At 43.4% G+C, this 11,957-nt stretch overlaps 1 protein-coding gene across 1 annotated transcript; it reads left to right on the top strand.

Annotated features, from left to right (window-relative positions):
- Positions 1 to 8,154: 8,154 nt before the first annotated feature.
- On the top strand, positions 8,155 to 10,109 carry LOC127568270 (growth arrest and DNA damage-inducible protein GADD45 alpha-like). The gene is made up of 4 exons (XM_052011829.1): positions 8,155 to 8,301; positions 8,565 to 8,666; positions 8,780 to 8,993; positions 9,413 to 10,109. The coding sequence occupies exons 1-4, from the start codon at positions 8,261 to 8,263 to the stop codon at positions 9,521 to 9,523; spliced, it is 468 nt and encodes a 155-aa protein (XP_051867789.1). The 5' UTR covers positions 8,155 to 8,260; the 3' UTR covers positions 9,524 to 10,109.
- The last annotated feature ends 1,848 nt before the right edge of the window (positions 10,110 to 11,957 follow it).

Genomic DNA, 11,957 nt, shown 5'->3' with positions numbered 1-11,957 from the left:
CAGCATCCTTCTATGCTTTGGCGATTCAAGTGCTCATCTAAATAACCACCCCTGCAGTGTCTGGGAAGGCGTCAGCATGCGTACTGTTTCTTTCAGCAGGCCGTTCATTCTTTCTATCAGGACCAATGCCTGTGGATGGTAGGGGATATGGAACAGCCATGAGGTCCCCGCCTCAGCCACCCAGTTCTGGACTTTAGCACCCGCAAAGTGTGAGCCCTGATCGGACTGTACCTGCCATGGGACTCCATAGATGGAGGAGAGGTACTGCAATCCTTTGATGGTGCTGTTCTGGTCGGCCCTCTCACAGGGCACCGCCACCAGGACACCTGAGTATGTGTCCACCATCATCAGGGCGTATTGCTTTTTATTGTAGCGTGGGAGCGGTCCAATATAGTCTATCTGCCACACGCGACCCACTCCCGTGCCACGGCGGATGTGACCCAGCGGCCCTGCCGGCCAGCCTCATGGTTTCACTTGTTGGCAGATGGGGCAGTTAACGACAGTGGTCTTGCACTGGTCCACTGTGAGGGTGACCCCGAACTGCTCTGCCCACCGCCATGTGCCGTCGGCCCCTAGGTGACCGCTTTTGCGGTGTGCCCTTGCAGCTAAAGCGCTGAGGTCAGGTTCCTCCAGGGAGCCCACTCCCCTCCCTCTCTGCATATCTTCATCCTACCAAGCCACAGCCTAAGCTTCAATAATTCCATCAAAAGGACTGCATATTTTCACCTCTCTCCACCTCAAGACAAAACTTGACCATTTCTTTGTTCAGCTCTCCATACTAGGGAACTGCTATTGCTGCCCAACTGTTTTCTTATGCCTAGGAGATGTTAAAGCAATGCAAACATTGCTGCTACTACCAGATTACAGAATATCTCCCTTGAATTCTAGAAACACCAGCAAAAGAGATAGTAAATCAAACACTGCCCAAAATGGCTAAGAACAACGGATATTAAAAATGGATCTGTTGTAAGGTTCTTGGAATATGCAAAACATACAGATAAAGCTACACCTAGACTCTGGAAGTAATAATTTAATGCAGCTGTTGTAATTTCATTACAATAAAAGACTTTATTACAGCCAGGGACTATCTGTTGCTGATAATCTTGGTTCAGTAAGGAAAGTCAATGAGGCTGGAGATTGAAAAAAAGGTAGTTTAGTAGCTTTTAGGTTGCCCCTCCCGGCTGGGAGGAAACCTGAATCATTGTTCCTGCTCCTTCCTGCACCCACTGCACAATCTACTTTACTCTCAGTTCATTTGGTGGTTTCACAGAACACACTGGGATTCAGCACTGCCCACATCTGCCTCCGTATAGCTGACGTGTGCTAATCATCTCTGACCTTAGCCTTCCATTGCCAATGGATGGCTTGTGTTTGTTTATTTTTTTTAAATTGATTGATTTTTTTTAATTGATTCCTTTTCAGGATATTCCAGAGCCATTAGATCATGCTTTCTGTTGAAATTAATTACAGTTAATTTCTCTGAGGTGAATCCCTAACTGCAGAGAAAAAAAAACAAGGAAGGCAGTTCAGCAGGTTAATTATCTAATATGAAGTATTCTCAGTCTAGGTTGCCAAGAATAACACGGCAGCTAGGCCAGGTATCGCAACCCAATATGCACTGTCATCATAGGGACTAAAAATCACAAAAATGCAGTACTTCGCATCTTACATTCCTCTGTGGTTTAACAGGGAAAGCCCGCCCGGATTTTTTTGTATCTCATTACCATCAGTCACAGCCAAATGGATGGTGTGCCTAAGGTAGAAACCAGTGGGGAATGATAGAATGCAGGCTTAGGTCACAGGGGATTCAGCCAGGATTCTGATCAAATCTCCTGAAAAGAATGTGAGAGGTGTCATACAAATACAAGGTTTTGCATACCATTGAGTATCACATTCAAATTATTCTTGGCTCATAGTATTTCACTTGTTAGAACCATGGCTGAAGCTGAAATAATTTATCAGATCTATCTCTGCCAAATTCATAGATTCTGAAGCTTGTTCTATTACAGTTCTGACTTTGCAATACTGGCAACCTAGTACTCTTAGCCAGGAAGAGAGAACACAAGGCAAGAATGACAGAAATAAGCAGGAGTCCATCTGCTAGAAACTGTATGCATGTCAGCTTTCAGGGATGAACAGTCTTGGCTCAGTCTATTCACTATTCACATGACAATTACTACTTGGGCAAGGTCCCAGAAGAGGTTAGGGGAAGTGAGAACATAGAGAAAAGAAAATGAACAACCATATGTTAGAAAATATACCATTTTTGTAAATGTTCTTGGCTTGAGAGTCCAGTGCACCAATTATTATGCACTAGAATGGTGCAAGCAAAAGGCGTTAAGGCCAATGGACCAGGTTTTGCATGTTTTCTTGGGCAAAAATGTACTCCTTGATTTTCCTTTAGCAAGGCTGAGCTCGGTCACAGGCTTGATTGGGCTCAGCACATCGCTCGATTAGGGCAGGGTGAAAGTGGGGTGGGGCAGGGGTGGTGGGGCGAGCTTGTGTGGGTGGAATGCCACAGTGTAGCTGGGGTGAGGGAGATGCACTGGTGCATTGTTTGGAGCAAAATCGGCCAATATTACAAACAGTATTTCATGCTTTGTATTTGTAAGATGTTATTGGGTTTCAAATGTATTGCTAGTTTAGGTACAATATTAAAGACATTAAAATATGGGTGAATAGTACAATTTTGCAGGTTTATGGTAGTGAAGCAAAGGACTTTGAAGAGTTTGTAACATTTTCTCATTTGACATCTTTATGATTTTATTTGCTTTTATATTAGGTCTAATTATTGCAAATTTTTAATTTGAAAGTTTGTTGTCTTGTTAATATTCAGGGAGTGTGACATCTACAGATGCTCAACCTGAAGGACAAGAGACACAAGAGACTACAGATGCTGGAATCTGGAGGAACAAACAATCTGCTGGAGGACTGATGCAGGGTTTCGACTCATAACGTTGACAATTCCTTCACCCCCACAGATGTTGCTTGACCCACTGAGTTCCTCGAGCAGATTGTTTGTTGCTAAAGGGATAGGACGTCCAGAAAATGCACACAATGAAACAAGACAAAGCCAATCCAGACACTTAGCACTCTATCAACTTCCTCTGGATTGTCAATGAAGTGATGTTGTCATGTGACATTAACCAGCAATTTTCTCATCAACTGTCAATTCCAAAGCAGACCTCATCATGATATGATTCATGCTTGAGGATGATTTCCAAATGAGGAATGAATAACTGCCTTGATATTAAGGGAGCACTTGACCAAGTATGGCCAAGGAAACTTTGCAAATCTGGTCATTAGGATCAGAAGGAAAACCCTGCAATGACTAGAGTCATAGCTGACCCAAGGAAAGATGGTTATGATTGGCTGAGGCCAGTCACTCAGCTGTAGAACATCACTATAGGTTTGAAGCAGCCTGCATTAATGCTTCCACCAGAGTGGCAGCTTGCCCAGAGGGGCAGGCACAGTAGTGTAGTGGTTATGTAACACTATTACAGTGCCAGCGACCCAGGTTCAATTCCAGCTGCTGTCTGTAAGGAGTTTGTATGTTCTCCTCGTGTCTGCGTGGGTTTCCTCAGGGTGCTCCGGTTTCCTCCCACATTCCAAAGATGTACGGGTTAGGAAGTTGTGGGCATGCTATGTTGGCGCCGGAAGCGTGGCAACACTTGCAGGCTGCCTTCAGAACACTCTACGCAAAAGATGCATTTCACTGTGTGTTTCGATGTACATGTGACTAATAAAGATATCTGATCTTAACAATCAGACTGCATTCAATTACAACTGCAAATCCTTCGACATTGAAGCATTCTGAGACATCCTCCAGCTTTACTCAAATCTGATCTATATTTGGGATGGAAAATGGGATGTCATATTCACTAAGTAATGGCTGTCTTCAATGTGACAGCACAGCCTTGGGTTTATTGAGGGAAAGGGTATTTGAGGATAAAGACCTCAGACCTGCCCTGCTATCTGTGTCTGAAACTTGGAGACCTACAGCAGGCATCTCAAGGGACTGGAAAATTACCACCAACACCGCCTCCACAAAACCCTCTGAATTTACTGGAAGAACAAGTGAACCAATGTCATCGCCCTCTCACGGGCCAGTATCTTCAGTACTGAGAGCTTACATATACTCAAGTGGCTAAGTTGGGCAGGGTGCATTGTTTGCGTACTTGACACCAGATTCCTGAAGCTGACAGCACATTGGCCACAAGTTGTCAAGCGAAGAGATCACGAGGCTGAGAGGAGAAAACATTCAAGGATGTGCTCAAAGCCTCCTTGAAGAAATGGCAACATCCCCATTGACTCCTGGGCACCTCTGGCCCATGACTGCTCAATGTGGTGAGGGAGCATTCAGGATGGTATAGTGAATGACAAGCCCATGCATTGGGAGCACACAGAAATCTTGCATCAGTGATGGAAGGAATGCACCAGAACTCAATCGGCCACTTGCCCACCCCATCAGCCACATATGCCCTATTAAGTAGAAGAATATGCAGTTCCCAATTTGACCTCATTAACTACCTCAGATACCACAAAACCTGAGTGAAGTAAGTCATCCTCAATGTTGAGGGACTGTCTAAGAAGAACAGGAGAAAGAAGTTCTATTCCAAACACTGACATTTCTCAAGTTTGAGGTCTCTGGGCAGTTGCTACACTTCATTGCACTCACCCCTCAGTTGCTAGTCCATGGTCAAAGGATGTGGTGAATAGTTTCACCTGCCTGTTCTAAGATGTTTATTTGTAAAGGCTATAACATTACAAACAGCATCAACATCAAAATCCAGCTCCTTGGCCAAGTGCAATCATCGAATACCAACCATATGAGCAAGTGAACTCTGTCCCACAAACAAAACTTATAGCTCATTTTTCACATGCCACATCACAGCATTGGTGCCTGATTTCCAAAGGTTAACTTCTGGGCCAGTCCCCAGCTGAAGAACTGGGACAGTATTTGACCCAGTGGCACTTGACAGACACAGTGGGCAGGATTCTGCAGTCAGAGAAGATTGTTGTCCACTAGTGGTTTCAGGGAACTGCAGGGAGGAAGCCATCTCTGCTCAGCAGACTAGCTCTGGCCACAAAGACTCACCTACATCAAGCCCTATCTATATCAGAACCTATATATATCAAAATCCACCTACATCAGCCCCACATACATCAGGTCCCACCTGCATCAACTCGCCTACATCAAGCTCATCTATCTCATGCTCCACCCACACTTAACCTCAACTACAGCCCCACCCACATCTAGTTCTACCTACATCGACCAACCTAAAGCATGCTCCACCCACAACCCCTGCCTATGACCCCCAACCACAACAAGCTCCACACACAAAAAGCTCTGACTACAAGCAGCCATGTTCTCCCTTTGACAATCCACATCCCTAATCAACTGTCAAATACCCTGACTGCTGCAGGAGGAGGAGGGGATAGGAGGATGGAGTGGAAGGTATGGAGGAGGGAGGCAAGAGTGAGTGAAGCGGGAGGAGTGAATGAGTAGAGAGAGGGGACGGGGTTGAATGGGAGAGAGGAGCAAAGGAAGGGATTGAAGGAAGGATGAGTGTGGAAGAGGAGGGAGGGTGGAAAGAGTAAACAGAAGGCAGGAGTGAAGAGTTGGGAGCAAAGAAGAGGTGGACCATGAGGAACGTTGGCAGCCACAGCAAGATTAGCAACAAAAGACTGAATCTTATCTTTGAAATACAGTGATGGTCACCCTCATTTTGTGTTCAGGACCAAAATAGCCGAGGTACTAAATTAATAGCTCCCTTCAGTGATTACTAAGGAAGAAAACTTGAACAAAGCAATGGTAAATGTGGAGCTTGGAATGCTAATAGCTGAGATCAACTTAGTGGGAAGGCTGGACAACGATTAAGTTAATAAGTGGTTATTAAAACTACTGATAGCTTTGATAGAGTTATTAAAGAGAACAGTAGATGATCTAGATGGGATAAATCCTCTCGTTTGCAGAGGGAACCAAAGAGCTACAAAGTTCCAATCTTCCTTAATTACTTGAAGGAAGAAAAAATCAGGGATTTAGGGAAAGTTTTTCAGATCAAAACCATGACAAAGTCTGGAGATGAATGGTCCTAACAACACCCAAACTGGACATTAATGAGCAGGTTGTTGGTAAGTGCTGCTTGATAGCACAATCAGCAGTACTCACATCACTTTGCTGATGATTGCAAGGAGCCTGATTCCTTCAAGCAGTGTTTCCAGATTCCAACCACCTTCTGGGTGAAAACAAAATCCTCCTCAGATCTATTCTAAACCTTTTACCCATTATCCTAAACCTACACCCTCTAGTTTTAGAAAGCCCTGCTATGGGGAAAAGTTTCCTACTATCTACCCAATATATGCCCTTTATAACTTCGTATAGCTGTATCAGGTCTTTCCTCAGCCTCCTCTACTCCAGGGAAAACAAGCCCAGCCTATCCAGTCCCTCCTCATAACTGAAAAGTTCCATCCCAGGCAATCCTGGTGAATCTCCTCTGCACTCTCTCCAATGCAGTCACATTCTTCTTACAGTGTGGCAACCAGAATTGCACTCCAGGTGTGGCCTCAACAATGTTTTATGAAGTTGTAACATAACCTCCCTGCTTTTATATTATATGCCCTAGAAATGTAAGCATGTATCCTGTACATTCCCCTTGGTTAGTCTAGAACCCGATGGCAAACGCTCTAATTTCAGGTAACCTGCTCCCCCCTCTGTCCCTTTCTCTCTCCTTCTGATCTACCTATGCCCTCTCACACACACCCTTCTTTCTAACTCTGCACCCCCACCAACCAATTTCTTTACCTTCCCCCACCTACTCCATCAGTCACACTCACACTGGTTCTCCTATCCTGCCCTTATCCACTCATCGTCTTTTTTAAATCAAATTCCTTATCTGCAGCTCTTTATTGCCTCCACCTATCACCTCCCGCTATCTCCACCCTTCCCTTCCCTACCTGACTCCATCTGGCAATCAACCCCTCCCTCACCTGGATCCACCTATCGTTTTGCAGCTCTTACCCCACCTCTCCCCCTCACCTCTCCCCCTCACCTCTTTATACTGGCTACCTCCCTTCTATTCTTTCAGCGCAGATGAAGGGTCTCGACTTGAAACGTCCATTTTTCTTCACAGATGCTGCCTGACCCACTGAGTTCCACTAGCTCTCATGTTTTTCTCCAGATTCCAGCATCTGCAGTCTCTGTGTCTCCCTCCAAGTGTCCTGTATGCTTCTTCACCACCTTTCCACCTGTGCTGCCACCTTCAGGAATCCTTGGACTTGTACACCAAGATTTCTCTGTTCTTCAATGTCTTCCAAACACTGATTTTGCATATCTGTTTTGTAATACATATAATTTGTTTTGTGCCTATTTCGAATATCTAAAGGGAATGCTTTATCACCATACTTACATATTGTTAAAATATGTTCTTGGGATGTGGTTGATATTGGAGGAGCGCATTTATTGCGTGGCTACATGTCTCGGGACAGGTCGTACATATATAGCGATGGAGTTTGAAAGTAAAACTTTTATACATGTCGTACCTTTCACGACTTTATTATGTCCCGAAGTGCTTTCCAGGCAGCTTTGGCTTAATTTTTGAAATATGATCAGCGTAATACTAAGTTCCAGGACATTGATCCAGCAGGAGTAGCTATATCTGCAAACCCAGATGCTATTCTTCGAGGCGATGTTGTTTCTCTAATGTCACTGCTCCTGCCCTTGGCGACAGGCGTTGCAGAAGAGCTTTGTTTATTGTATCTATGCGCTGGGCACACTTTTTTTTATTTCCCTTCAAACAAAACATGAAAGTAGTTGTTTCTGTGCATAACTTCACAGGGCAAAGCTGCAGATGACAAGCACGAACAAGCTCAGGCACATGCCTGCTGATAGACAAATAGAGCGACCCAATGAAATGTACGCGTGGGGTGGTGAAGTCCCGCCCCTCCCGCCGCCGGGCTGACCCTTTGTCCCCTGCGGGTCAGGGAGAGAGCTGGAGTCTTATTAGCATAAAGAAAATCGGCCAATGGCGTGGAGATCATGCAAATATGTGACGAAATGCGAGCCGCGGATTGGTGCGATGCATCAGGCCCATGGTGGTGGCTCCACCCCTTCCCCGCGAGGGCTGCGTCTTGTGCAGGAACTTGCAAAAGCGGCCGGATTCTGTGAGTGAGCACAGGCAGGGGTTGCAGTGGTTTGGTGCATCGTTTGCAGGCAAAGGAAGCAACTGCAGCCCGTGTAACCCTAACTTTCTTAAACACAATGACTTTTGAAGAACTCACAGGCGATCAAAAAACAGACAGGTAAAAATAATGCTACAAAGCTCATCGATTGCATTTTTTTTTGAAGAAAATGGAACAATGTTTGACGGATATGGATAGTGCGCGGAGCTGACCTTTGATTTGCATTGAGCGTCGCTTTGGAAGTTTAATTTTCTCATTATTTGAATCAATTTTAGAGGATTTTTAAAAAAATTGCATTTGATTGCGAGGTCGTTAATGGATTCCCTTGAGGAGCCTGATACTTGTCAGTGATGATTCCGATTAATTTCTGACTTTTGTGACAGGATGGACGTGGTGGGGAAAGCTCTGGAAGAAGTTTTGTCCTCCTCGTTAGCGCAAGGTTGCATCACAGTTGGAGTGTATGAGGCAGCAAAGCTCCTAAACGCGTAAGTGTCCATCAAAAACCAAACTTGCCACACTGCTGCCTTCTTTACTCATAATTTTTAGGGATTATTCGTCGTTTGCTAACAGCTTGATTTATATTTTCCCTTGTCAACAGGGATCCCGACAATGTTGTTTTATGTTTGCTCGCCACGGATGAAGGGGATGACGTGGACGTGGCATTGCAAATTCATTTTACTCTGATTCAAGCTTTTTGCTGCGAAAATGACATTAACATCATGAGGGTGAACAACATGCATCGTTTGGCGGAGATCCTGGGCGGGATGGACGGGGCAGGCGAACCCAAAGATCTCCATTGCATATTGGTTACAGTAAGTGTTACTCGACTCCCATTAATAAGACATCTAGCAGTCGAGACTAAACAAACCAGTGACTGAAATCCTGCTCTGTGCAGTTTCAAACGGTGCAATTTATTAAGGGGATGAAACGAGGAACTCCTCCCCTTCTCTTCAAACGGACTGATTGAAAGTAACTTGTGCAAACCCCGCTTGTTGCAGACAAAACAAATTACTACAAAGACGCCCAGATAGTTTTTAATCTTTGCAGCCAGATGTAGCCGACTTCAGATCTCTCTCTCTCACTCTCTCTCTCTCTGAGGTTTTGGACCAATAGAGTGACATGTCCGGGTATAGCTAACTTACATCAGAGTATATAATTTGAGAATGAATCAGCGACGGTAAATTGAATGATGCAATTGTTAACGCTATCTGGGTAACTTTTTTTATTTCAGAGTCAAGTAGCACCATGGAAAGACGGAGCGTTGAACAAAGTCACTTGCTTTTGCAAAGAAAGCCGATACCTGGACCAGTGGGTCCCAATTATTAATTTGCCCGAACGTTGAAGATCTTTCGCAAAATTGGATGTAAGAAAATTCATTCACTTCCAGGGAAAAGCTCCGGAGATTTTCCGAATAGCCGCCCGGAAACTTGGCGCTGGGAAACTAAGGTTGACTTTTGTTGCAGAGGGCGGGCTAGACTGGAGTTTTGACTCTGTGTAATAATTTTCTCTGAAGGCTGGACTATGACTCAGCTTCAGTTTGTGCCTGGAAATAGTGGCGATGACTAAGCAGACGGGAACTGAAGCAAGGCTTGAGCTGGTTTCAGAGCAGATCTCATAACAATTTCTGGAAGAATTGGGGGAAGAGTTACAACTTTCCGTTTCGGGAAAAGAATTTTTTTAAAAAAATTGACTACTGGACGGATGGTGAACCGATGTGTTTGGTTTCATTTAGTTGTGAAAATGCCTCATTGTTCACTAATAACAAGATGACAAGGGAAAGTTTTTTTAAAAATGCAGACCTTAATGTGTTAAAAAATTTATAGTATTTCAACTGCAAGTATGATTTTCTTGCTGTTGTTATAGTATGAAATTAAATAAGTTATTTTGTGATTTATATCTGGAATTTTTATTATTTATGTTTAACTGAAGTGAACAGCTATACTTTTTAAGTAGTTAATAAAAGTTATTTCACTTTGACCATTTATTATTCATTCTTTTACACTGTAACTGGATTTTAGTTTGTATATTAGTGGGTTGTTTTAATAGGACACTATTGCCATACAGTGTAATGGGATTGATTGCTGGTGTTCTAAGTTCAGTCCACCCTCACTGGGCTGTATTTTAAATTGTTTTTGGACCATACCTGTTCCTCTGTGTCAAGGGAAGGTGCACACAGGTAGAAGGCGAGTTCTCAGGATACCTGTAACCAGAATAAAATGGAGCAGAGACTATGTATGTTTGCATTTGGTGACAATTTTGCAAAATAGAATTCTGAACCATGTGTGCTCATATACACCATTGCAGCTCTAAAAAGGCCATGGCATTTTTCAAGACATTCCTTGAACTTAGCTTGAATTTGGAATCTGGCATTCTGGCTTTTGTCTTGGTCAGTTAACAGAAATAACAAAAACTAAAAGGCAGATTGTGTGTTAAACCTGATAACATGGATGGAAGTGGCAGACCATGAGGAACCCCACAATAAGTGAAGGAAAAATAAACCAAATTCACTATCTTGAGCATTCTGTAACCACAGCTAGAATTCCTTGTGAAGATATTCAGTTAAGGTCAAGAGTAGACTCAGATATTTAAGCTACATCTGTAGAGAGAGGAATGTATTGTTAACATATCAGATGGATTAACTTTTGTTGGAACTTTGAAACACTAATCCTACTTGCCTCTTATCACACAGGCTGCCAGGCCTGGTTGTCACCAGAATTTTTGTTTTAGATTTCCAGTATTTGCAGTGTTTTTTCTGTTTAGCTGTGATTTTTTTTTACTTTATGCTTACCACCCCAACCATCAACACCCTGAGCCAAAGCCAATTCATAAATAAATGTGATCACTGGTAAATGTTCAGAGGATAACCCATGTCCATGGAGCAATGGTTCAGCAAGAAATGATATCTTAAGGACAGGAAGGGAGAACATAGATAAGAAAACAAACTAAAAACAAAAATTGTGAGCAATGAGTGTCAATAAGTATGCCTTTAACTTAAACTTGATGCATCTAATATCTGTGTTTAGATTACAAAGCTCAGATTTGTTGCATCTGAAGGAGGTAACAGATCCAAATTTTCACAGTTCTTTTATCAAACAAAACTGTTATTGACGTTACAGAGATGGAGAACTTTTGGGAAGGAATTCCAGACTTTAGGATCTTGGGAGTTACAAGAGCTGTCCTCAGTGGTGGAGTAATTAAAATAGAGGATACTCAAGAGGCCAAAAGTGGAGGACCCAATGGCTTTGGATTTCCTAGAACTTAGAGGAAATTTCTACATTCTCAGGACTGGGTGTTGGACATGTGGTCTGACAACTTACAGATAGTGGAAGGTTGGAGAAAAGTAAGAGGTATTTTTCTGCTTGGCCGTGATTCTTTCCTCTCCGTTTGCCATCCTAACCATCAAGTCAAAGCCAATTCATAAGTAAAAGTTATCACCAATAAATGTTCAGGGGATAACCTACTGCCACGGGGCCATGGTTCAGCAAAAAATTATAGTTTATAAGGAAGAGGAAAGGAGAACATAGATAAGGGCTAGGTGCCATCCATATCCCGATGCCATGCTTTTGGATGATACTGCTTTGGGGCTCAACAGATAGGTATCCAAGGGTAGAACTTGGGAGAACACCAGGGGTAACAGTGTGGTGGTAGGAAGTGAAAGCACTGATAGTGAATCTCTAGCTATAATTGAATAGATAAAACTGAGTGTGCTTCCTTCCGGCCAAACAACAGTGGAGAGGTATTGCAGGAAACATGTTAAAGGCTGGAGGCACAATGTG

Source organism: Pristis pectinata, chromosome 3 (assembly GCF_009764475.1).
Source record: "Pristis pectinata isolate sPriPec2 chromosome 3, sPriPec2.1.pri, whole genome shotgun sequence".
In the NCBI taxonomy this organism is placed as follows: Eukaryota; Metazoa; Chordata; class Chondrichthyes; order Rhinopristiformes; family Pristidae; genus Pristis; species Pristis pectinata.
The sequence above is the reverse complement of the archived record's forward strand: the minus strand, read 5'-3'. Positions and strand labels throughout refer to the sequence as shown.

What these genes read in the sequence shown, in the direction of transcription:
- LOC127568270 (XM_052011829.1), top strand. Translation starts at nt 8,261, where the DNA reads ATGACTTTTGAAGAACTCACAGGCGATCAAAAAACAGACAG. An exon ending in GCAGCAAAGCTCCTAAACGC is followed by an intron (nt 8,667 to 8,779) that starts GTAAGTGTCCAT and finishes CCTTGTCAACAG; the next exon opens with GGATCCCGACAATGTTGTTT. An exon ending in TCCATTGCATATTGGTTACA is followed by an intron (nt 8,994 to 9,412) that starts GTAAGTGTTACT and finishes TTTTTATTTCAG; the next exon opens with AGTCAAGTAGCACCATGGAA.